Source organism: Notothenia rossii (assembly GCF_949606895.1).
Source record: "Notothenia rossii genome assembly, chromosome: 12".
Classification (NCBI taxonomy): domain Eukaryota; kingdom Metazoa; phylum Chordata; class Actinopteri; order Perciformes; family Nototheniidae; genus Notothenia; species Notothenia rossii.
The window spans coordinates 23,132,692-23,159,308 of record NC_136911.1 but is presented as its reverse complement, the minus strand read 5'-3'; the positions used below and the strand labels follow the sequence as shown (position 1 = coordinate 23,159,308).

The 26,617-nt window shown below is 40.1% G+C and overlaps 1 protein-coding gene across 1 annotated transcript in view; it reads left to right on the top strand.

The window, feature by feature from the left end:
• ptprn2 (protein tyrosine phosphatase receptor type N2) overlaps positions 1-26,617 on the top strand; it is a 172,086-nt gene that overhangs the window by 8,257 nt on the left and 137,212 nt on the right. Inside the window, exons 2-3 of the mRNA XM_079661853.1 lie at positions 9,987-10,037; positions 19,321-19,434. Coding sequence (XP_079517979.1) covers positions 9,987-10,037; positions 19,321-19,434 — 165 coding nt within the window. The remainder of the gene's footprint in view (positions 1-9,986; positions 10,038-19,320; positions 19,435-26,617) is intronic.

Below are 26,617 nucleotides of genomic sequence, written 5' to 3'. Positions count from 1 at the left end.
CTTTATAGCCCAACATTAGCCTCCTTTAGCTTAGCGGTGGTGACGTGAAGTCATGTGACCGTGCTACAGTTCCTATATAGCCCAACATTAGCCTCCTTTAGCTTAGCGGTGGTGACGTGAAGTGATGTGACCGTGCTGTAGTTCCTTTATAGCCCAACATTAGCCTCCTTTAGCTTAGCGGTGGTGACGTGAAGTCATGTGACCGTGCTACAGTTCCTATATAGCCCAACATTAGCCTCCTTTAGCTTAGCGGTGGTGACGTGAAGTCATGTGACCGTGCTGTAGTTCCTTTATAGCCCAACATTAGCCTCCTTTAGCTTAGCGGTGGTGACGTGAAGTCATGTGACCGTGCTGTAGTTCCTTTATAGCCCAACATTAGCCTCCTTTAGCTTAGCGGGTGGTGACGTGAAGTCATGTGACCGTGCTGTAGTTCCTTTATAGCCCAACATTAGCCTCCTTTAGCTTAGCGGTGGTGACGTGAAGTCATGTGACCGTGCTACAGTTCCTATATAGCCCAACATTAGCCTCCTTTAGCTTAGCGGTGGTGACCTGAAGTCATGTGACCGTGCTATAGTTCCTTTATAGCCCAACATTAGCCTCCTTTAGCTTAGCGGTGGTGACGTGAAGTCATGTGACCGTGCTGTAGTTCCTTTATAGCCCAACATTAGCCTCCTTTAGCTTAGCGGTGGTGACGTGAAGTCATGTGACCGTGCTGTAGTTCCTTTAGAGCCCAACATTAGCCTCCTGTAGCTTAGCGGTGGTGACGTGAAGTCATGGGACCGTGCTGTAGTTCCTTTAGAGCCCAACATTAGCCTCCTTTAGCTTAGCGGTGGTGACGTGAAGTCATGTGACCGTGCTGTAGTTCCTTTAGAGCCCAACATTAGCCTCCTTTAGCTTAGCGGTGGTGACGTGAAGTCATGTGACCGTGCTACAGTTCCTTTATAGCCCAACATTAGCCTCCTGTAGCTTAGCGGTGGTGACGTGAAGTCATGTGACCGTGCTGTAGTTCCTTTAGAGCCCAACATTAGCCTCCTGTAGCTTAGCGGTGGTGACGTGAAGTCATGGGACCGTGCTGTAGTTCCTTTAGAGCCCAACATTAGCCTCCTTTAGCTTAGCGGTGGTGACGTGAAGTCATGTGACCGTGCTGTAGTTCCTTTAGAGCCCAACATTAGCCTCCTTTAGCTTAGCGGTGGTGACGTGAAGTCATGTAAATCCCACCTTGGTGACACACGTTTGAAAAAACCCTGGTGTATAAAGAGGACATTTTATCGTCTCTGTTTTACCTTTTTATTTTATTCTTTTCAAACTGAAGCAGCGTTTGTAAAGGAATTCAGTCTGAAGGTCACCAGACCAGCCAAGATTTATAATGAGGACAATAACACAGTAATGAGACTTCTGAAGGCTGCGAAGGTTGAGCACAAGAATTAATGTCTGCTATCTCAGCTGTTATTAAAGCAGTAATGTGTCTGCTTCGGCTCAGGGAGAGGCTGATTAATACTCCAGACCATTACTCAGGGCAGCACAGAAACAAAATGACTGCTGGGAGGAAGAGAGGCAGCGGAGAGAGGCTGATGTGGGAGGTTTCTTCCTGTGTTTGTGACTAATTGAAATGGCTAATGTAGTGACACTTTCTGACAAACTTGGCTCACAAACACATCCACATCGAGCCTGATGTTCAGGTGTATATCAGTATGTAGTGTCTCTACTTTAAAGAGTCCTCTCCTGCTGATGTTCAGGTGTATATCAGTATGTTGTGTCTCTACTTTAAAGAGTCCTCTCCTGTTGATGTTCAGGTGTATATCAGTATGTAGTGTCTCTACTTTAAAGAGTCCTCTCCTGCTGATGTTCAGGTGTATATCAGTATGTTGTGTCTCTACTTTAAAGAGTCCTCTCCTGTTGATGTTCAGGTGTATATCAGTATGTAGTGTCTCTACTTTAAAGAGTCCTCAGTATGTAGTGTCTCTACTTTAAAGAGTCCTCTCCTGCTGATGTTCAGGTGTATATCAGTATGTAGTGTCTCTACTTTAAAGAGTCCTCTCCTGCTGATGTTCAGGTGTATATCAGTATGTTGTGTCTCTACTTTAAAGAGTCCTCTCCTGTTGATGTTCAGGTGTATATCAGTATGTAGTGTCTCTACTTTAAAGAGTCCTCAGTATGTAGTGTCTCTACTTTAAAGAGTCCTCTCCTGCTGATGTTCAGGTGTATATCAGTATGTAGTGTCTCTACTTTAAAGAGTCCTCTCCTGCTGATGTTCAGGTGTATATCAGTATTTTGTGTCTCTACTTTAAAGAGTCCTCTCCTGTTGATGTTCAGGTGTATATCAGTATGTAGTGTCTCTACTTTAAAGAGTCCTCTCCTGCTGATGTTCAGGTGTATATCAGTATGTTGTGTCTCTACTTTAAAGAGTCCTCTCCTGTTGATGTTCAGGTGTATATCAGTATGTAGTGTCTCTACTTTAAAGAGTCCTCTCCTGCTGATGTTCAGGTGTATATCAGTATGTAGTGTCTCTACTTTAAAGAGTCCTCTCCTGCTGATGTTCAGGTGTATATCAGTATGTTGTGTCTCTACTTTAAAGAGTCCTCTCCTGTTGATGTTCAGGTGTATATCAGTATGTAGTGTCTCTACTTTAAAGAGTCCTCAGTATGTAGTGTCTCTACTTTAAAGAGTCCTCTCCTGCTGATGTTCAGGTGTATATCAGTATGTAGTGTCTCTACTTTAAAGAGTCCTCTCCTGCTGATGTTCAGGTGTATATCAGTATGTATTGTCTCTACTTTAAAGAGTCCTCTCCTGCTGATGTTCAGGTGTATATCAGTATGTAGTGTCTCTACTTTAAAGAGTCCTCTCCTGCTGATGTTCAGGTGTATATCAGTATGTTGTGTCTCTACTTTAAAGAGTCCTCTCCTGTTGATGTTCAGGTGTATATCAGTATGTAGTGTCTCTACTTTAAAGAGTCCTCAGTATGTAGTGTCTCTACTTTAAAGAGTCCTCTCCTGCTGATGTTCAGGTGTATATCAGTATGTAGTGTCTCTACTTTAAAGAGTCCTCTCCTGCTGATGTTCAGGTGTATATCAGTATGTTGTGTCTCTACTTTAAAGAGTCCTCTCCTGTTGATGTTCAGGTGTATATCAGTATGTAGTGTCTCTACTTTAAAGAGTCCTCAGTATGTAGTGTCTCTACTTTAAAGAGTCCTCTCCTGCTGATGTTCAGGTGTATATCAGTATGTAGTGTCTCTACTTTAAAGAGTCCTCTCCTGCTGATGTTCAGGTGTATATCAGTATGTAGTGTCTCTACTTTAAAGAGTCCTCTCCTGCTGATGTTCAGGTGTATATCAGTATGTAGTGTCTCTACTTTAAAGAGTCCTCTCCTGCTGATGTTCAGGTGTATATCAGTATGTTGTGTCTCTACTTTAAAGAGTCCTCTCCTGTTGATGTTCAGGTGTATATCAGTATGTAGTGTCTCTACTTTAAAGAGTCCTCAGTATGTAGTGTCTCTACTTTAAAGAGTCCTCTCCTGCTGATGTTCAGGTGTATATCAGTATGTAGTGTCTCTACTTTAAAGAGTCCTCTCCTGCTGATGTTCAGGTGTATATCAGTATGTAGTGTCTCTACTTTAAAGAGTCCTCTCCTGCTGATGTTCAGGTGTATATCAGTATGTAGTGTCTCTACTTTAAAGAGTCCTCTCCTGCTGATGTTCAGGTGTATATCAGTATGTAGTGTCTCTACTTTAAAGAGTCCTCTCCTGCTGATGTTCAGGTGTATATCAGTATGTAGTGTCTCTACTTTAAAGAGTCCTCTCCTGCTGGTGTTCAGGTGTATATCAGTATGTAGTGTCTCTACTTTAAAGAGTCCTCTCCTGCTGATGTTCAGGTGTATATCAGTTTGTAGTGTCTCTACTTTAAAGAGTCCTCTCCTGCTGATGTTCAGGTGTATATCAGTATGTAGTGTCTCTACTTTAAAGAGTCCTCTCCTGCTGGTGTTCAGGTGTATATCAGTATGTAGTGTCTCTACTTTAAAGAGTCCTCTCCTGCTGATGTTCAGGTGTATATCAGTATGTAGTGTCTCTACTTTAAAGAGTCCTCTCCTGCTGATGTTCAGGTGTATATCAGTATGTAGTGTCTCTACTTTAAAGAGTCCTCTCCTGCTGATGTTCAGGTGTATATCAGTATGTAGTGTCTCTTCTATGATATTTGTGTTTTTATATCTGCATTGTTTCTGCAGCTCGTCTCTCCTGATGGAATAGATTTGGGCCTTTGTATCGTGTTTGTCACCAAATGGTTTTTAAATTGCGTTGGCACTTCGCTCTCAGGTGACTTATTATCCGTAGGGAAAGTAGTACCCTAACGCTGTTGCATTGTGATTACCTGCGCTTCAATTGGCACTTATAATCCTTTTACTTCTGATAAAGGAGTGCACAGTTTCCTCCAGGCTGGAGCTTGTTGGTTCATTTCGTCCGTTTGACTCGCTCTGATTCGGCACTTCAACCCCCAATCAATCCTCAGCAGATGGGAGACAATCAAATGTCTGAATCATTCAGCGCGGGTCACCGAAAAAGGTCAAGCTGGCCTATTTCTGGGTTCTTCTGTTGCCGCAGTGGAGCTGCCATGTTTAATTCATGGTCGCTGCCGCCAGCATGGAGGTTTCTGAGACAAATCCCCTGGAAAATGAGTGAGGAATGTGTTTGGTTACACTCTGGTTGTCAGGTGGGTTCATGTCATGCTACCTCTTCAGTCACAGCGACCTCCAGGACCCTCCTCCTGTTAATTATTCATCTTTTTAAATAACGTTTTTCTCTCATGCATCACATTTGGTGCAGGCTTAACCCCCGGTTGCTCCCAAAGGCTTGTCTACGGCACTGAAGTGTATGTGGGTTGCTTTGGATAAAAGCAAAAAAACCTATTGGATGTTATTTTGGGAAATACACAAAGATCAGAGCATGTCTAAAATATCACTATCTGAGCCACGCTAGCTGTTTCCCCCTGCTTGCAGTCTTTATGCTAAGCTAACTAGCTGCTGGCTGTAGCTTTAAGAAGAATACATGAGTCATTGTGATTTCTAAATATATTTATTGGCTTTCTTAATCTTTACAAACTAAGTAATTGCATGACAAATACAGTGGTGCTCAGATGTGAAGACATGCATAGGAGGCTAAAGGAGATTCACTTCAGGAAGTTCCTTTTACAATAACAGCGACAAATAGTGCCTGAATTAAAGTCAGTCTGCCAGATTGAATAGAAATGGTAAGATTTGGTATGAAGAACATTTTTAAATGTCAGTAGCTAATAAATGCATTCCCCTAATTATGAAGCTCTGCCTTTAACAGTAACGTGGCACGGTACTTTTGTGGCGTGAAAAGGGATTGTACTGGAGCAGCATTCAAACGTCTGTTAAAACATACTCTTATCGTGTTAATCTGAAAACTCCACGAGGAATACGTGAAACTTTTGGCAGCGCTGCAAGCTTCAAGGTTCTTTATAGTCAAACTAACATAGCTACAGAGTAATTGTGTCGTTGAAAATCTTAGGTCAGGCTTCTCCAACAATGCAAAACAATAATACAGATAAGCAGACAATATTAAACAACATTAAAGTATATTATACTTGTGCAGACGTGTGACATGCAGATCCTAACAAGAACAGAGCTTTCTGTGCAGAGAAGCTCGCAGACATCTTTCATTTCAGAAAGAGGAACGCCTTGATGACACAAGATGTTAAAATCTGCGGACATGGTGTCAGGCTGATTCGCTTTCAGGTGACGCTCCCTTTTTCAATTCACTCAAACTTTTATTGCCGGTGTCGCCCGCGGCTCGGCTCTGAAATGGCTTTTTTGGCTCCTGTGTGAGTAAAAATGAGTCAGGTGTCCTTGGTCGCAGCTTATCATTATAATAAAAGAAATGTCGGAGAGTGAAATATTTCCTGTGACAGCTGCCAGACTCCCAGCATCCTCTTTGGTCCCCGTCAAACATGTTGAACTCAAATACCTGTACTTTCTACTTCTCACATGTTGAACTCAAATACCTGTACTTTCTACTTCTCACATGTTGAACTCAAATACCTGTACTTTCTACTTCTCACATGTTGAACTCAAATACCTGTACTTTCTACTTCTTACATGTTGAACACAAATACCTGTACTTTCTACTTCTCACATGTTGAACTCAAATACCTGTACTTTCTACTTCTTACATGTTGAACACAAATACCTGTACTTTCTACTTCTTACATGTTGAACTCAAATACCTGTACTTTCTACTTCTTACATGTTGAACTCAAATACCTGTACTTTCTACTTCTTACATGTTGAACTCAAATACCTGTACTTTCTACTTCTTACATGTTGAACTCAAATACCTGTACTTTCTACTTCTTACATGTTGAACTCAAATACCTGTACTTTCTACTTCTTACATGTTGAACTCAAATACCTGTACTTTCTACTTCTCTCATGTTGAACTCAAATACCTGTACTTTCTACTTCTCTCATTTTCCAAACAGGCTGGTTCCTTTAGTCTGAATGTGTGTTTGGTGGCGTGATCATTATTATTTAGAGTCATTGCGTGCCTATTGATTTGAACACGATCCGTGTATCCATCATTTCCTGGTCTTCTCTAAAGAAGAGGGACCAATGGAAACGTTGTCATGTTGCCGTTGTTCAGCATGGAAACATTCATTAGCTAACAATGACATTATTGTTCTATTAATATAAAGGGAGGTCAGGTACTCTTTAAAACAGCTGCTAGTTATGGCGGTGGATACACACATTACACAAAAGGTTGAGTTTCCACAATAAGCAGCCCACTCAGGTTATCTGTATGTACACTAAATCCCACTGAGGCTCCACTTCCCATTGATGAGCCGCTGTTATGATGTTCACTTGGCAACTCAGCATCAACACTCAATAGCCTGTTTAGTGCCTTTTTAGAAAGGTTATTTTCTGTGCTAGATGGATAGAGTTACACAACACAATAGTGCCTTTTTAATTTGTCAGGAAGCTTCGTTAAGATACAACCTGGATACATTTTTTATTCTTACTTAGGTGAGTGGAGCATTCTCAGGTAATCAGAAGCATCCACTGTGATTGCATTTTAATTAAAAAGCACCATTTTAATCAACTCTTCCATGGCTTATGTCCCTGTCTATCACACACACACACACACACACACACACACACACACACACACACACACACACACACACACACACACACACACACACACACACACACACACACACACACACACACACACACACACACACACACACACACACACACACACACACACACACACACACACACACACACACACACACACACACATACACATACAGACACAGATACACACATACACACATACACACACACACACACACACACACACACACACACACTCACACACACACACACACACACACACACACACACACACACACACACACACACAGTGACAGACTGGATGCTTCATTAATCGGAGGGTCGTCGTAATTAATATTGAGAGGAGGAGAAGCTGATGGACGGACACAAATTTCAGAGCGAGAGTCAAGAGGGACAGCACGGCTCTTTGAGGGTTTAGAAGTGTCTTACATTTCATTTGTTTGCACTCAGCTTCAATCTTAAATTCTGTGTAGAGGTTCTTTCTGTAAAATAGTCAATTTGCTAAAAACCTGAGTACCCCAAAGTTCATTGTAAGCAATGTGAAGTAGGGGCAATTAGAAAACTGCCAGATGCTACATTGCATATGTTGGGCAAGTTGCACTAATTCACATTATAGCTTATATGGACAATATTTCCAATACCGCTTGACCGAGTTTGACGATATTGGAGTCGATGTGATCTGTTGTCGAACTCCAATTTACCGGTAGTTCTAAATTGCCGGATTGTAAAGTTAATGTTACGTAGTGATTTTGATAGATGGATTGATAGATAGCTAACACTTGCTAGCCAGCTTGTTAGATCGAATGCTAATGTTCGCTAGTTAGCTAGATAGGTAATTACGTTTTGTTTCTCGATTGATGTTTGTTTACATTTGATCCCTGTGGACCTTTGTCTCTGGCAGTGAGAGGGAGGTTTGCTCTTTAAAATAGTCTAAATGCCAACAACCTGGACATGTTGAGGACCCCAACGTTTGATGTAGGCTTTGTAAAGTAGGGGCAATTAGAAACTGCCGGATGCTACATTGCATATGTTGGGCAATTTGTGCGATTAGCGTAAGTGGAGAACATTTGTAATTAGCATTATAGCCTATATGGACAATATTTCCAAAAGTGCTTCACCAATTTGGATGTTTTGTTGCTTTATCTGTTTTCAAACTCCAATTTGCTTCTAAATTGCATGTTTGTAAAGTAGATAGCTAATGTTTGGATTTGGTTTTGATAGATGGATTGATAAGATAGCTAACTTTCGCTATTTAGCTTGATATAAAGACAGCTAACGCTCGCTAGCTCACTGACAGGTAATTTAATTTGATCTCTAAATGGACTATTTATACATTTCCTCCCTGTGGATTTGTCTCTGGCAGTGAGACTTATTATAATCCGTCCAAATGAGCTTTATTCTGCAGTACTTAGTAGTTTTTCAATTCCTCCTTTTTACATTTCCACTCACTATAGATTTGCTGTAGCAGGAAACTTTTCAGAGTTATGCCTCACCTTTAAAAAGTGGCGTCATCCATCCATGGAAATGAGCGATGTGAGTATTTTTGAAATAATGTTAGAAGAAATCCATTTGTGGTGTTTGCTTTTGAAGAAGTTCCTCTCCAGCTCAGGACATTCTGCCTCTTAGCTTCTGAGATCGGAGCGACCTTACATTTCCGTTATGATGTCGTTAAACAGCCATTCTGCTGACATATCGATGCCGTTAACTCCAAATGATGTAATTTCATGAAATGTGCCCTCCAGTTCTCGACAAAATTGTGTCTGTATAATCAGGTTATCATGCAGACACACTTTACAGTTATAATACAGATCATTACGATGGACCTGCAAAGGAGAAACTTGCAGAAACTTCTCATTGAAAGCTGTCCTGATTATCTCTCCTCACACCTTTCCCTTCTCCTTACTTAGAGAGGTCTGACAGACTGATCTGTATTCGGAGGAAGCATCCAATGACTTCACTGCTTCTGATGAGCTGAAGCAGGGAAATGGAAAATAGATCAAGTCTTAAGGAACGAACGAGTGCTGATGCTTGACCCAGTTGTCTGTGCGTTTCCACCGTACACTCTGGAGGATGAACTTTGAAACAAACTCAAAAGTGGCTGGAGATGGGATCATTGTTTTGACCCTGAAAGGAGTTTCTACTTCTGTGTAAATTCAATCTACAATAATTCTAAGCAGAGACAGTTTCCAGTGAAGAAGATGCCAGTCCCTTGCATGACTTTAAAAAGTACTCGATTTGCCTTAATTGCCATTATTGTATTTATTTAGACCATGAAACATCCAGAAATTATCAAAAACATCCAAGTTGACACTCAAAATGCTTTGTCTGGCTCACCTGTAGTTCAAACCTTAAGTAAATTCAATCTACAATCATATAAAGCAGAGACAGTTTCCAATTAACGATATGCCATGTTCTGCACCTTGCATGACTTTAAAAATTACCATTATTGTATTTCTTTAGACCATAAAATGTCCATAAATTGAGCAAAAATGTCCAAGATGACATTCCAAATTCTTTGTCTGGCTCACCTGTAGTTCAAACCTTAAGTAAAGCATATCATTTCAAATCCACAAGATACTTAATGCCACGTTTCACACTTTGTAACGGGGAGACACCCTCTCTCTAAGGTTGTTGTATTATTTGCCTTTATTGCCATCATTGCATTCAGTGAGACCATAACATGTCCAGAAACTGATCAAAGGTGAGATTCAAAATGCTTTTGTGTCCAACCTGTTCAACCCACTCTGAAAACAGACGATATATATTCCATGTTTGCACTTGTCATATAGAGCGTTATTCCTGTCTGTGTTCGTAACCCTTGTCTCCGCTCTCTTCCAGGCTGCCTGTTTGAAGACGAGCTGTGTTCTCCGTATGAGTTCTGCGTCAATGGTAAGTCACACACACACACACACACACACACACACACACACACACACACACACACACACACACACACACACACACACACACACACACACACACACACACACACACACACACACACACACAGCTTGTTTTATTCGTCCGCCCACAAACCCTCATTATATCCTACAGTGCATCGTCCCCGTGGGATCAGCCCGCGTCGACCCGGCTATTTTTAATCATTCAGGGATTTATAGAAAGATGGAGGGTCGTTAGAGAAGAGCAGGGTTTTGTTTTCAGACACGCTGTGTGAGTCATGTCCGAGAAAAACATTATTAAGACTTCATGGGATCAACACCAAGGACAGACCAATGGGTAACAGTTGTGGAAGAAATCTTTTTGATGGAAAAACGCACTTATAAAGAGAAACACAACTCAACGGAAAGTGGGGAAAATGTACTTTATACAAAACTAGGACATTTATCTGGAACAACAGCTAATAGTTACGCGTATCATCAAGAATCAAGAATATGATGACATGATAGCCTTTTATTTTGTTTGTATTTTGTATTGCTTCGCTGGCCTTTCGTTACATGTTGTCATGCATTGATTGATTGATACATTTTTATTTAGAACAAGTAAAATTACAAAAACAAAACAAATGTTGCAGTGCATAGTCATGTAAGACAAATCAAAACAAAAAAATTACAAAACAAAAAACGACATTTACAACAACAACAACAACAACAACAACAACAGCATTAGCAACATAAACAGTGCCACATCTGTTCGAAAAGGAGTGAGAAGAAGTATAACTTATTTAATCTCACCCCCTTGTCCCTAAATGATTTATTTATCATTTGTAATCTGCAATAATTATAATTTTTATGCATTATTATTGATATTATTAGTATTATTAATCAACTTTATCTGTTGATTAACATATATACATATACACACCTACATACTCACACACATACACTGATATACATATATGCACACATACACATACACACCTACATACTCACACACATACAAATACACACAGTCAAACCCCTTCCCCATCCCTGTATCTCGAGAAAATAATTTCTCTGTATTTCCTCTGTATAATGTGACAATAAAGATTTAATTAAAAAAAATAAACATCATGGGATCAACAGTCACAGCAGAAGATATATACAACAAAACGGCAGTATAATCCAACCCAGTCTCACAGCATTTCGTGTTATCACGAAATTAATTTAATCTATTGATTCGTGTTCACCAACACGATTTTCAAAAAGAATTAGTGTCACACCGAACGATTTTAAAAGCAATGTATTTCTATTGGTAGTATGTTTCGTGCCTGCACCACGTCTTTTTGTCCGGCCGTACCAGAAGCTGTGTGGTTCATAAAAACATGTTCTTACTCAATATCTCACCCTAAGCCTAACCCTATCGCTTTTATTTTGAATTGTATAATGTTGGAGTTTTGTTGCCGTCCGCGAGGAAAAGAAATGGCTCAGAGCCTCAGAATACTTTCTCCTTATAATCTGTGATTATTTGTTGCAGGCACGAAACATACTGCCAATAGAAATACATTGCTTCTAAAATCGTTCTGTGTCAGTGTTAGAGCCACAAAGTTGTTATTTCGATTCATAATTTGATAAATGATTTAATGATGGAAAATGATTTATGTTGCCATGGTGAATATGTTTTGATGAAGTGATTGTTTAATTTTATATCGTATGATCTGTTTCCGTGTACCTCCCGGTGTGTATTTAAGTGAGGTAATTGAGGACAGCCGGCGTGCTCAGAGACCCGATGAGACGGGGAGCGGAACAGTTTTTTGACCGCAAATTGCCGACAGAAACTAGTGTTGCAAATTGGACTGCAAACAAAGTATAGTTTAGTTTATATAGGAAAGCATACCGCCGAAATATTGTTTAAAGATTTGTTATTTTGAGACTATTTAAGTCAATACTTTGTTGTTAATAAATTACATCTTTTTGACTGGAAACCTTCGGCTGCTTATTGTTTTGGATTGCGTGTCGTCAACCCCGCTCCATAGTGGCAAGAGGAAACCCTTGATGCCATTAAAGTCAGAATACTGAAATCAATCAATTAATTAATTTTGTCACTATAACACGAAATGCCGTGAGACTGGGTTGCTCAGTAGCCGCTTTGTTAGAAAGATCGCTAATGTTCGCTAGTTCATTCGCAGTCATTAATCAATTATTTAATGTAAACCAAAGTGCTTTGAAGAGAAATGACACCAACTAGAGACAATATTGATGCCAATATAAATAAATACATACTTAATTAGATAATAATCATATTGCAATCTTCTTATGGAGCTATTGAAGATATCTGTTAGTGAGGATAAGATCTTAGTGTCTTTGGAATCGGTGCAAATCTGCAGATCTGTACCCTGATTTCCATATTAACCCAGTTAGGAGGGAACAGGGGGAAAGGAGGCAGTGGAGGAGAGATACATATATAAAAAACTGACTTTAATTACACTGTTAGCATTGGTTCAGAGGGGAGCTGTGTCTGTGTGAGAAAGTGCTGACGCCTCGACAGAAACCCCCCGGGGCTCGTAGTGTGGGAGTTTTATATTGGAGTAAAATGCAAATTCCATTTCCATTTTCTCAGTGTTTTTTATTTACAGGCCAAATGTGAAGCGCGTATGTGAACCCTCTCATTCTAAAATATCAAATCAAAGTTTATTTATATAGCTCAATATCACATCAGTGGGTTTTACAGATTAACAAATGAAACACGGTGCTAAAAGATACGTTTAAAGACAAGACTGAGTTTGAAATACAGATAAAACGAGATGAAATACAACGAAAGTCAATAAAATACCATAACAAGCAGGACAGACGTAGGTAACCAGCTTTAGATATAGGCTTTATTAAAAAGGAACATCTTCAGCACAAGGCCCTGACACACCAAGCAGTCACTGCGTCTTGGCCATGTGTCGCACTGGAACACACCGCAAAGACTTCAGCCGAGCACGTACGAACTGCGTGAGCGGCAATAACTCTCCTTACCAGCAGGCGGCGGTAGTGTGTATTCGTCATTCAAAAGAGGCAACAACCGGAAGACAGAGAAGAAGAACAGACCGCGTGATTTAAACATGTATTTAAACAAACAACAAATAGCGTGTGCGTTCTATTTTCACTCTCGTCCAACGAAAACATGTCTCGTGCGGTACTGGAGCTATCAGCCATTGGAGCGTTGCTGGTGGAAGACGTTCTCAAGCAACCATTTCGCTTCTCATGCACTGATTCGCTAGCTGAACAGCCAATCAGAGTGATTTCTTTGTCCGACTGCCTGTGGCCGACGCACGGCCGATTCAACCATGAAAGGCCAAATAAGGCGTGTCACGGCCGACGGTGCGGGACACACCAAATTGAGTTTGGGTGACAGGGCACGCTTCGACGATTTCGGCCTGGTGTGTCCGGCCTTAAACACTGTCGGCCTCCTTAATAGAAAGAGGAAGTTGAAAAATATAATTACAGTTACTAGGAAACTTACAGCACAGCTATATATCACATCAGTACATTTGACAGATTAACAAATGAGAGACGGTGCTAAAAGATCAATTAAAAGACATGATAGAGTGAAATACAGATCAAATAAGATGAAATACAACAAAAGAACAATACAAACACAATTAAATATATTTAGGACAAACTTAGGGGAATCAGCTTTAAATATAGGCTGTATTAAAAAAGGAACATCTTCAACACTTAAAATGTTTGGACACTTTCTGCCCCTTTAATAATTAGAGTGACTAGGGAACATAGAGCTATATATCACGTAGGCCGAACGTAGGGTAACCAGCTTTAACGATAGGCCTTATGAAAAAGGACACTGTCTGCCATAATGACCGTTACTAGGAAACAAATGCATGAATAGTTGGCCTGATGATGAAGAGCAGCAGACAGAGGAAGAGTGGGAGTAACTGGGTCAATTCAATATTTAATAATCCATTCCTTTCACAATGAATGTATAATATCCTGCTTTATGTCGTCAGAAGCATTCATAGTGTTGTTATCCAGGTTAACCACATCGTTAGTTGTTTTTATATATTTGAACCTGGTGGTTAGTTGTAGTCGTTAGACACCTCGGCACATAATCTACACAAAGAGGAAGAGTGGGTAACTGGGTCTGACACCTCGTCCCTGAAGCAGTAACCTGGGTTATTCTGGGATGGAAAAAACAACCGTGCTCTTCTTCCTGTTGCCATGGAGATGAGCTCAGGAGGAGGGAAGGTGTCGGGAAGAAGCTGCTCAATCAGAAACCATTTCGTACATGGAGGTCTAATGATAATAATAATAATCTGTATTTGTATAGCACCGCCACCTTTCATACAATAAGTGCAGTTCAAAGTGCTTCACATTGATATCACACAGAATACAGTTACCAGTAAAAGATATAAAAACAAACAAAACATAGAATAGACATATATTTAGATTAAAGGTACAACGATGAAATTGTGCATTAAAAGGAGGATAGTGCAAATTCAACAAACAATCAAATTTGTAGAAATGTGCAAAAATATATCCTACACAGCCATCTAAAGTTAAAACACACATACATTACATATTTAATACTAATTGCAGTATTAATCACTTTAATTACACCAGATATACCAACAAAACTACAGTATGATATGACACAATGCTCCTAAACATAACATAGAATAAGATCAAATGTGTGCAGTATTGGAAAGCTGTGCAGATATACAAGAGGTAGCTTTGTGTACAAATGTAAGTAAATAATTACTTAATTACATAATAAGCATATTGCAATCTACATGATGCACAGCTATCTAAAATTAAAACACACATAAATAACATATGAAACACTAATTATATAAGTATTAATCCCCTTTAATATGAGTTAGTGGTGTTTGTAAACAAGACTCAGAGCACATGTGGGCAATAGCAACATGCTAATCATGCTAATTACAGTGCTAGCAAAGCAACGTACAGACATGAAGAGTTATAATGCACTACAGATGGATACAAAGATAACCAACCAACTAAAAAGAAGGTAAACACACGTGAGAAAGATTTGTCTATAGGTTTAGTTAAATGTGGTTAAAGCAAGCCATAATATACAGTATGTACAAATGGAAGCTAAAGCTATGCTAGCTAGCGCTTGAGCTAACATAGAAGGCATTGCTTATATTTTGCTGCGTGTGACTTGTGCGAATTGAATATATTTTGGTTCATTCCTGTAATGAATTAAGCTCTACTTTCCACATGATGTCCTCTTTAAAGAAGTCTATTTGAAGTCCTATTAGGTTCTTCTACAGTAGTAGTTAGCCTGATTGATGGTTTAGCTCAATTACCATCCTCCGTATATCATTAGCTCTTCTGCTGCTGTCATGTCTAATTTAGGATCCAGCCTTTTCAAATGTTTATTTCAATCTGCAGGGGAAGTACTCTCAGAGGTTCCTCTAAAAGCAAACACAATGTGATTACCTTGAGACAGGAAATGCATTTTAATTTGATGCAACTCTCCAGAGTCTTTTACTGGTTTGATAATCTGAGTTAAAGTAAAGAGGATAAGTGCTGCCAGATTCCTCGAGGGCACCAGTTGTCTCGTATTTAACACTTAACCAACAGTGTGTTATCGACTGGTGGGTATTCTGTTGTCTGCAGAGTATTTTACATTTAAATTATTAAGGTGATGCTATTGTTCAATGTCTGTTAGAGCGCTAACACAGTAGGTGCAAATCCAAGAGGAAATACAATTATTAGACTGTACAAAAAGGTTCTTTGGTATAATGGGATTTTAAAGATGAAAACAAGGTGTATCAATGGAGCTAATTCAAATATCTGCAGTGAGTTTGAAATGACTGAGGTGATGCTTCTATTGCTTAATGCCTGCAACAATCTGCAAAAATGCAAGTAGGTCCAAATCTAAGGATAATAACAAAGAAGTAAGCATTTCAATTATAAGACAATATAAAAAGGTAATATGATGGGAAATAAGGTTTTTTTAAAGATAAAAACAAGGTGTATTAATAGAGATAATTCATATTCCACAGCCAAATTGAACAGGAAGTGTGTTCATGTTTATTTATTTCTGTATTTGCATGTATTCTGCAGTGCATGCATTAGTGTAATTATCATTTCAAAGCCGCAGTGTTCAGACGCTGCTGAATAATCTGTTCTTTAAGCTTGTTCTTTTATTTATTAGCGAACTAGATTTGGCCGGTCTTTGTGCATTGATTTTTCGGCAGATACACCTGTCTCGATACGTCTTCATTTGTGTCCTCCTGCCACAGCCTTTGAGCCAAGCTTTGCTGACTGTCAGCTGCAGTGTTTGCTCCTCTTCTCCCTCAGTGTTAGCCTTCACAGTGGAAACAGCTTTAGCAGCAGCAGGATGTCGCGTTATCTGTCAGAGCAGAGTCTGGATTTACAGCGATTGAACTTCTTCTGGGGCGAAGATCTTCCTGTCAACATGGCATTTATCCAGACGTGGCTTCCCTTAAGTGACACTGAGTTGTTGAGTGATTGATTCTTTGGCCCTGTTTCATGCATTATTGATGAAGGTTCATTTAGATTGCAGTTGTCCGTCACAAATTGATGCATTGTCAGCTTAATATCTCCCTAAAGCTGACAGGAGATCAATAGAAAGCATCTCTGTTCTGACCTGTTGATGCATTTCCCTTCAAAATGATCGAACGTACGACATCTGTCTCACATATTTAAGAAAGTATTATCTTATATTTAATCGCTGTGAATTGTTGTTCTTGATTTGAACGAGCCTTAGCCTTTTGTCCGTCACAAACTGATGCATTTATCACTTTAATATTTCCCTGAACTCGACAGAAAATCATTCAGAACGACCGGTTCTGATCTGCTTTGATAGGGATGTGGCATTATGTGCACCGTGCATTATGTGCACCGTGCATTATGTGCACCATGCATTATGTGCATTGAGTGGTTGTGTGCCATATAATGATTTCCTGGTAGTAAAACACCTCATTTCTATTTTTAACCTGTTTGCATGACTGTCTGGTTGCATGCCGGAGAAGGAAATGTTCAATGATGCCGATTGCTATGGAAACCAACTAGAGATTCAGTGCAGAGCGTGAAGCATTCACCAGTTTCCTGTCACCATCCCCCGCTTGTTTCTTACATAATACGTGTTTTATTAGCACAAATAAATCATGCCGGAAGTCAGTGAAGAGAGGGGTTGGATTGTTGCTTTTCTGTGACGCATGTGTAGGTGGAAGTTTCTTCTCGATACGCTGGTAAATATCCCCAAATATCTCCTGTGCTAATTCACCTCCTCCCACGGGCGACTTCCTGTACAGAGCTGTCATTAAACGGGTCGCAGACGGAGAGGGGGGAATCAGGGAAAAGACCCGCTTCTCGTTTAAAATTAGAGTTCAAATTAGTACCTGACATCAAGCTACATACTCTAATCATCTGTTTTTATTTCAAATCTAAAATAATCAATAATTATCTCTGTGTGAGGAAAATGTAATCTATTAACAGATGCAAGTGTTAGCTTAGATGCTAGGCTAGGTTGATTGACAACGGACAGGGGCACTTCATCAGATACTACAACATGTTTGGGGGTTGCAAAGCGTTGATCGTAACTAGAAAAGTGATCTTGCTTGACTTAAAAAAAAGAGGAATATTGTTCTTCTTGATAAGATAAGATAAGAAGTACTTTATTGATCCCAATTTGGGAAATGTTTGTGTTGCAGCAGCATAAAAGTCTTGGCATTGTACAAAACAAATGACGAAGACTAGAAATAAACAAGAAAGTAGAATTTCTTTTGATGCAACTGTTCTTCATATCAACACGTCAAATCCCACAGATGATTAAGAGATATTATGGAAGAGGAGACAGGAAATGGCAGCTTGTATCTGACATCAGCGTTTTTGTTTGTGTTTACTTTACGCTGAGCGACCACACAGTCCCCGACGTGTCAACGAACATCAATCCAAGCACTGATGTTTGCTGTCATTGTCCGACATCTTGGGCCTAATTAACGGGACGCTGTGGTGTGTGACAGAGCGTTGATTCACATCATTACATCCCATCTAATCACACGAGGTAGTATGCATGATGACACACACACACACACACACACACACACACACACACACACACACAGATTGACTCTGCAGGATTCATAAGATAATAGATAAGAAAATAATTACTTTATTGATCCCAATTTGGGAAATGTTTGCGTTGCAGCAGCATAAAAAGTCAAGGCATTGCACATAAGAGAAATTAAAGAGTAGAAATAATTCTGTTGGCGCAGCAGCCATTACCAGCAAAGGTCTAGATAGCCTTGGACTAATACTACGGAGGAATAAAAGACGCCACACACATTGTAGTTCCCATGACACTGACTGAATCCCCTCCGACGAGTGAGCCAGCAATGATCCCTTTATTAGAACCAGTGTGTGATTGACAGATTGACAGATTGACAGATATGACGTCAGCATAAGAGCATTCAAGAGATGAATTGTTCTCAACAGTTCAACAAATTCCATACATATTTTTATATATCTTTGTTATTGTATTCTGGATTGTGGGAAACAGTATTTCGATCTCTCTGTCTGTACACACAAACTGAATGATTGATAATAAAGTGGACTTTGACTTGACAAACAATCCAAAATGTAAACATCTCAAATAGAATTAAAATAGCATTAAAAAAGTAAAACATATACATGTGGGAATACAAATGTACAGTAACAAAGTATATCAGACAGGAGGGACTTTAGCCAAAAGAGACAGATCTCTCTCTCTCTCTCTCTCTCTCTCTCTCTCTCTCCACACTGCTTCCTGAGGTTTGACCAGCCTTTGTGATGTGGAGCTGATAGAGATGACCGTAAATCGCCTAGCAACCCGTATTGATTGATAGGGAGATTAACGGGGTCTCTAATAAAAGTCCTCCCTGACACCAACGGCTGCTTATCGTTGGGCTTTTGGAGGAAGAAATGTCAGAAAGTATCCCCCTCAAAACGGAGTCAGATAGTTTTGCTTTTGCTAAGAAAAAAAGTGTCCGTTTCTCTGCAACAGCAACGTCACTGATCAAGGTTTTCTGTAACTGACCAAGTCTTTAAACACTTCCAAAGTCTTCTTTTGCTGATTTCTCTGACAAACGGTCTGTTAGCGAAGAATAACAGACTGCAGAATGTTCAAAGTTGACCAATCAGCATTGAGTATACAGCTACACTGTGTGAAAACACCATTAGAGCATTTCAACTGGTTCAACGCGTCTAATTTGATTAAAACAAACCCGTCATAAACCCATTTTCTTCTTCTCTTCTTCCAGATGAAGTGTTTGGACGCTGTCAGGAGTTGGCGGCTGCAGATTTGTACACATACGATATTTCTTCTTCTGCTCTGCAACGCCTCAGGGTCCTGCTTCAGAAACTGGCTCACAGAGGTAAATACTGCTGTAGAAGTAATCAGATTACTGTGGAGTACAAATACTTCTTTACTTTCTACTTTTTATATGTTGAACCCAAATACCTGTACTTTCTACTTCTTACATGTTGAACCCAAATACCTGTACTTTCTACTTCTTACATGTTGAACTCTAATACCTGTACTTTCTACTTCTTACATGTTGAACTCTAATACCTGTACTTTCTACTTCTTACATGTTGAACTCTAATACCTGTACTTTCTACTTCTTACATGTTGAACACAAATACCTGTACTTTCTACTTCTTACATGTTGAACACAAATACCTGTACTTTCTACTTCTTACATGTTGAACACAAATACCTGTACTTTCTACTTCTTACATGTTGAACACAAATACCTGTACTTTCTACTTCTTACATGTTGAACACAAATACCTGTACTTTCTACTTCTTACATGTTGAACTCAAATACCTGTACTTTCTACTTCTTACATGTTGAACTCAAATACCTGTACTTTCTACTTCTTACATGTTGAACACAAATACCTGTACTTTCTACTTCTTACATGTTGAACTCAAATACCTGTACTTTCTACTTCTTACATGTTGAACTCAAATACCTGTACTTTCTACTTCTTACATGTTGAACACAAATACCTGTACTTTCTACTTCTTACATGTTGAACACAAATACCTGTACTTTCTACTTCTTACATGTTGAACACAAATACCTGTACTTTCTACTTCTTACATGTTGAACTCAAATACCTGTACTTTCTACTTCTTACATGTTGAACTCAAATACCTGTACTTTCTACTTCTTACATGTTGAACACAAATACCTGTACTTTCTACTTCTCACATGTTGAACTCAAATACCTGTACTTTCTACTTCTTACATGTTGAACTCAAATACCTGTACTTTCTACTTCTCACATGTTGAACACAAATACCTGTACTTTCTACTTCTCACATGTTGAACTCAAATACCTGTACTTTCTACTTCTTACATGTTGAACTCAAATACCTGTACTTTCTACTTCTCTCATTTTCCAAACAGGCTGGATCCTTTAGTCTGAATGTGTGTTTGGTGGCGTGATCATTATTATTTAGAGTCATTGCGTGCCTATTGATTTGAACACGATCCGTGTATCCATCATTTCCTGGTCTTCTCTAAAGAAGAGGGACCAATGGAAACGTTGTCATGTTGCCGTTGTTCACCATGGAAACATTCATTAGCTAACAAAGATATTATTGTTCTATTAATATAAAGGGAGGTCAGGTACTCTTTAAAACAGCTGCTAGTTATGGGTACTTTTTACTGAAGTACATTTCAAAGCCTCTTTACTTTGACTTGAGGAAAGAAGTTTAGTCAGTACTTCTACTTTCACCACTTTTAAACACGAGTATCTGTACTTCTGCTTGAGTAAAGGATGTGTGTACTTCTGCTATCTCTGGATTACTGTCACATATAGAAGAAATAATTGAGATGACTAGCAGGATTACTGAAACCCTGCCTGTCAGCTGCCTCGTTTGACGCCAAATACCCCACTCGAAACCATAGAGCAAGAAGAGGTCATGTGACTCATTTTGGGTCATTGATTTGTCACCAACATTATTGCCTAACCAGTCCAGTTTGCTTGTTTGCTGGTGGGACATTTAGAGCTATGAGTAAGCGTGCGGTGTGCAAAGTAATCACATTAGAAAGTCTCTGGTACCCAATCAATAACATGTTACATCTTCAGGGCATTTGCAATAAGACGCCTTCATAACAGGAGAGGCTTTAGAGCTCATTTGAGGAAATGAAGGGTTAGTTTCTCGGATGTAGTTCGGTCACGTTGATATGGCTGATTTAAAATGCATGTCTTGTACTGTCTGATGGTTTTTGCAGTGTGGGAAACAGGTAGAAACGACTGAAGCCTCCAGACAGTCTGCTAGTATAGATCCATTGCTGAAAATGCAAAAATAAATCTGCATGGTTTGTGTCTTACATAAAATGCCTCAAAAAGCGATTTATGTCGAAATAAAACACGCAAATGGTGACATAGCCTCTTAATATGTTGATCTTTACAGATTTTCCAAGATAGAAATATGTTATTTGATAGTAAGTGTATGTTAAGTAATGCAAAAGCATTGCTCTTAAATGAGCAGTCTCACTCCCTTGTCTCAGGAATTTGAAATAATGCATTTGCAGGAAATTACAGGCCAGAAATATTATAAAATGGAGCTTCTATGCATTTTCTCTGCAGGTGTCAGTGCAGTAATGAGCCACCAGGGGGCAGTAGAGTCCTTTAACATGGAGCGTGACCACTAACATGAAATGTCCAAATATAATTGGCTTTGCAGGCCACTCGGAAGCTTAATATCTTTTAACAGGCGTGAACCGCTGTTGAAAATCATTAAGCAGTCAGCCAGAGGAAATCAGAAAGGGACGCAGCGATGAATATCAAGCAAGGCGAGACCACATATTTATTCTAATTACTGCTCAGAAAGAAACAAATGGGAGTGAAAGGAGAGGATAAGAAGAGAGGTGGTGTGGCAGTGTTTAATGCTTTTCATCGAGAGAGTCTGACCTTGTGTTTGCAGACATTACATCATCGCTTTGAATCATTTCCACCCTTTTCTGTCTTGCATTATCTCCGCATGAGTCCACAATGCACTGGTTATTCTTATATTGAAGTGTCATCTTTGAGACGCCATTGTACTGTAAGTTAAATTGAAGAAGGAGGGGGGGGGACGTCAATGAAATCGATTTACAACCCTCTTTATCTTCCATCAGGTAGAAGCCTCGCTGCAGAATGTCATTGAGATCAATAGGAATTGACCCTTGAACAAAAGGGTTGTCTGCATGCGTCCCCCATCGGCACATCTCGATGTTTGCTATTACATTTTCACCACAAAACCTTCTGAATCCAACGCCCCTGTCATCCCACTGCAAATTACTTTTATATTACACAGCACCTTAGTATTCAAGGCGTGAAACCACAGCCAGACTGCTGCTGTCATAACGCTGCAGTCAAAACGGCAGACTGGAATAGAGAGAAACACACATGAGGTAGTAACTGTAGTGTGTTCATTTTAATGTGCTATATGTTTAGGATGATGGAGCATTTCATCTGCCAGACCCTGCCCCTAAACACCACATTTCCAATAGTCTACCAACCGCATTTAAGCAGATTTCCCACATTTGAAGTAAGAATGATAATCTGTAGGTATCTTAGTGACAACAATTTACAAATAAACTACATTTTGTATTTATATGGTCTATTAAATGTGAGCTCAACACAGACTTTCTAGTTTACAGTAGAAACCTAGCGTTAGCATTATTTACAACGTCTACGATAATAAGAAGTTATAACTGTAAGAAAAATGTACATGCTCTATTATTATTCTTTTTAAAGCTTAGTACTAACCTACTAGCTAACAACCTACAGGAAAAACCTAGCATTAGCATTTTACAACGGAAAGAGCCACTTTATTAGCTAGTACCACATTTTGGGGTTTTGCAAGTATACGTTAGCTAAATGCTAAAGCCTACAATAATCTGTAGTTATCTCTGTGGGAAAAGTGCACAAAGCAGAGCCGTCAGGACCCTCTAGGCGCTCTAAGATATTCTACAAAATAATATGTTTTTAGTTATATTTTTCATTAGTTTTAACAAAATAACATTTCCAAAAAAATAAATCCTTTGAATCTGCCTATTCAGTTTCTGTTGGAATGTGAAGGGTTAAATGAAAGAAGCTCGTCTCTGCGAGTTACTGTGAAGAGAGGAGCGGTTGGACGTCCAGCTGTGAATTCACAGGTGTCTGAAGCTTGGCGATTTTTTGCGAGCAACCAATCCCATGAATCTCCCGCCCCCGACATACAAAGCAATAGCAATGTTAAAACGAAGTAAACTGGATATAAACTCTCCAAACAGGCGAAAAAACGACCAGTTTCACCCACTGTCTCTGCCACCTCCCTCCATGCCTGGTTCCTCCGGTTTGTATCCCGGTAAATAGTTCCGGTCGTAAAGAACCGGGTGATTTGCTACCGTAATATCTCGTTTGGAATATGAGGAAATGAACTGCGGTCTGGCTCTCCCAGCTTGCACGCGGTTTGATTGGCTGCGCTTGCACTGGCGGGATTTGCATAAACGGGATTTCATTGGCTGATGCCAAGCATCGAGCCTCAAAAGTTGAACATTGTTCAACTTTTGATGCCGATAGATGCTCGTGATGCTTGCAAAGCCATGCCATGCTCCCCACAATGCAGTTCGGCGAAGATTCAAAATCTTCTACGTCACCCCATTCAAGTGAATGGGCGAAGCGTTGAAAGCATTTTTTGATGCCTGTAGTGTAGACGTACCGTTACTGTGAAGAGAGGAGCGGTTGGACGTCCAGCTGTGAATTCACAGAGGGCCCGCTATAGTAACTGAACGAGAGAGTCATGTCAAATGACAGCACAATTGACCAATCATATCTTCCCTCTAAATGGGTGGGTTATATTATCGCGGACTTTATGACAAGTTCCGCCCGCTGTGAAGCTTTTCTTGTTTCCATAGCAACAACAACTTCCTGTCAACAGCGTTAACTCGCCTTCAAAATAAAAGCATGCCAAATTACACTTAAGACATACAACTGCAACGAAAGTAACAAACACAATGCAATATCCTTTTCCATTTGAAAGAACACAAATAGGGTTATTTACAGGTGTTGTTTTGTGTGGTAGAGGGTCGCTGTCCTTGATGCGTTTTGCACCCCGGGCCGTTGTTTTGATATTCCGCTGAAGTATACGCCGTGACGTAATAACTCTTCTTTTTGTTTTTCTTCGAGGGAAAGAGTGGGGGTCAGAGGGCCTAGGTATAAAAGTCACGGCTCGCCACTGGCAATTTAAATGTAGATGCTCCATTAAAAGCTGTAAATGTTAGCCTAAAACGTACTAGCTTGCTACCTACAGGAAAAACCTAGCGTTAGCATCTTTTACAACGTCTACGATAATCAGCAGTTATCTCTGTCTGAAAAATGCACAAAGAAATTACATTTTGTATTCAAATGTTCTATTAAAAGCTGCAAATGTTAGCTTATCACCAACTCACCAGCTTGCTACAGTAGAAACCTAGCGTTAGCATTTTTTTCAACGGAAAGAGTCAACTTCAAAACGTCTTAGTTAACCTGCTAACAACTACGCTAATCATGTAGTTATTTATTTGACAAAAATTTACAAAGAAATTACATTTTGCCATTTAGATCATTCTTGTTTAAAATGTAAATAAACAAACATTGGACAAAGTAGTGTTAGCAACAGCCCTGTCGGGGTTAGACAATTTCATTAGCATTAGCATTTTTCGACAATGGAAAGGGCCATTATATTCGCTACTAACACATTTTTAGGGGTTGCAGTATGTGTTAGCTAAATGCTAAAGCCTACAATAATCTGTTCCTCTAGTCATAGGTTAGCTCGGTCACTTTGACTCCAGAACAGACGGTTTTAATGCCATGTTTTTGACTTCCTGGTCTGTTTTTATACTCAGACTCAGTCCTCTCCACATCAGAAAGCATCTTGTCAGAAAGTGACGTCTGTGTTCTTGATACCTCGTCTAACTTCACTAACCTGGAGTCGATTGACCTCTTGACCTCCGTGCAGAGCGCCAGACTCTCACCGTGCTGACAAGTGAAGTGAGATGATGCATTTTGACATGTGCATTATCTCCATTGACAGGAAGCATCAGAGTCAGTGGGCAGAAAACTGCAACCACATCTTACTCCAACCCAACCTGCAAAAAAAACAGGTTTTCCTGACCATTGTTGTTCCTCTTCGTATTCTTCTCTGTCCGTTCCTTGACAGCCTTGTTAGATTGTTCTGGAGAGAAGTCAGACACGCTAACATGCCACGAGGAAACTTGAGTTGTTATGAGGAAAACAAGAGTGCTTTTATTGAGCTGTTCATCGTGAGTTCGTGTCTGAGAAGCCAGCTGGATCATTTTGGAGAAACCTTTCGTTGATTTTTACTCCGAGCTAAATTATGTTCGCCACAGCAAAAACACAGATCTCCAACTATTGTGCATTTACGTCAATATGACATCACTTTGGTTTGATGTGGTCATGCTTTGTTTAAACCGACAGACAGAGAGACAGACAGACAGACAGACAGAAAGAGAGACAGAGAGAGACAGAGAGGGACAGACGGACAGACAGGCAGACAGAGAGAGACGGACGGACAGACAGACAGACACAGACAGAGAGAGAGAGAGATGGACGGACGGACGGACGGACAGACAGACAGAGAGACAGAGAGAGAGAGACGGACGGACAGACAGACAGAGAGAGAGACGGACGGACGGACAGACAGAGAGAGACAGAGACAGACGGACGGACAGACAGACAGACAGAGAGACAGACGGACGGAGACGGACGGACAGACAGAGAGAGAGAGAGAGACGGACGGAGAGACAGACAGACACAGAGAGAGAGAGAGAGAGAGACGGACGGACAGACAGACAGACAGAGAGACAGAGAGAGAGACAAAGAGACAGAGACGGACGGACAGACAGACAGACAGACAGAGAGAGAGAGAGATGGATGGACGGACGTAGACGGACCGACAGACAGAGAGAGAGAGACGAACGGACGGACGGACGGAGACGGACGGACAGAGAGAGAGAGACAGACGAACAGACAGACAGAGAGAGAGATAGACGGACGGACGGAAAGACAGACGGACGGAGACGGACGGACAGACAGAGAGAGAGAGATGGACGGACGGATGGATGGATGGATAGATTATTATTGTGCAAGAAATTATACATTTAAATTGAATAGAAATGTAAAATGTGCAGTGGCAGTTTAAGTCCAGTTATTAAGATAATTAAATTATTAAGAGCCCCTTTTACGAGTGGCAACGGCCCAAATAATTTACATCAGGAGATTTCTGAAGCTGTTAGGAAACGCTGCGCGTGTCTCCTCAGGTTGGTGAAGTAAAAGCTTCAGTAAAGAGATGTCAAGTTGATATAATCATAAAGCTACTTAAGGGGGAACGACGATAGAAGTATAAAGACAACTACAGTACTTTAAAAGTAAATGAAATGTGTTTGTTCTGTTCTGCAGCATCATGCACTGTGAGTTTAATGTCCACGTCAAATCTGGATTGACACATTTCATTTTGACTAATTATGTCTCCTAAATGATTCACGCTCTCTTCCATTAGCTCCTTTTTTTTAA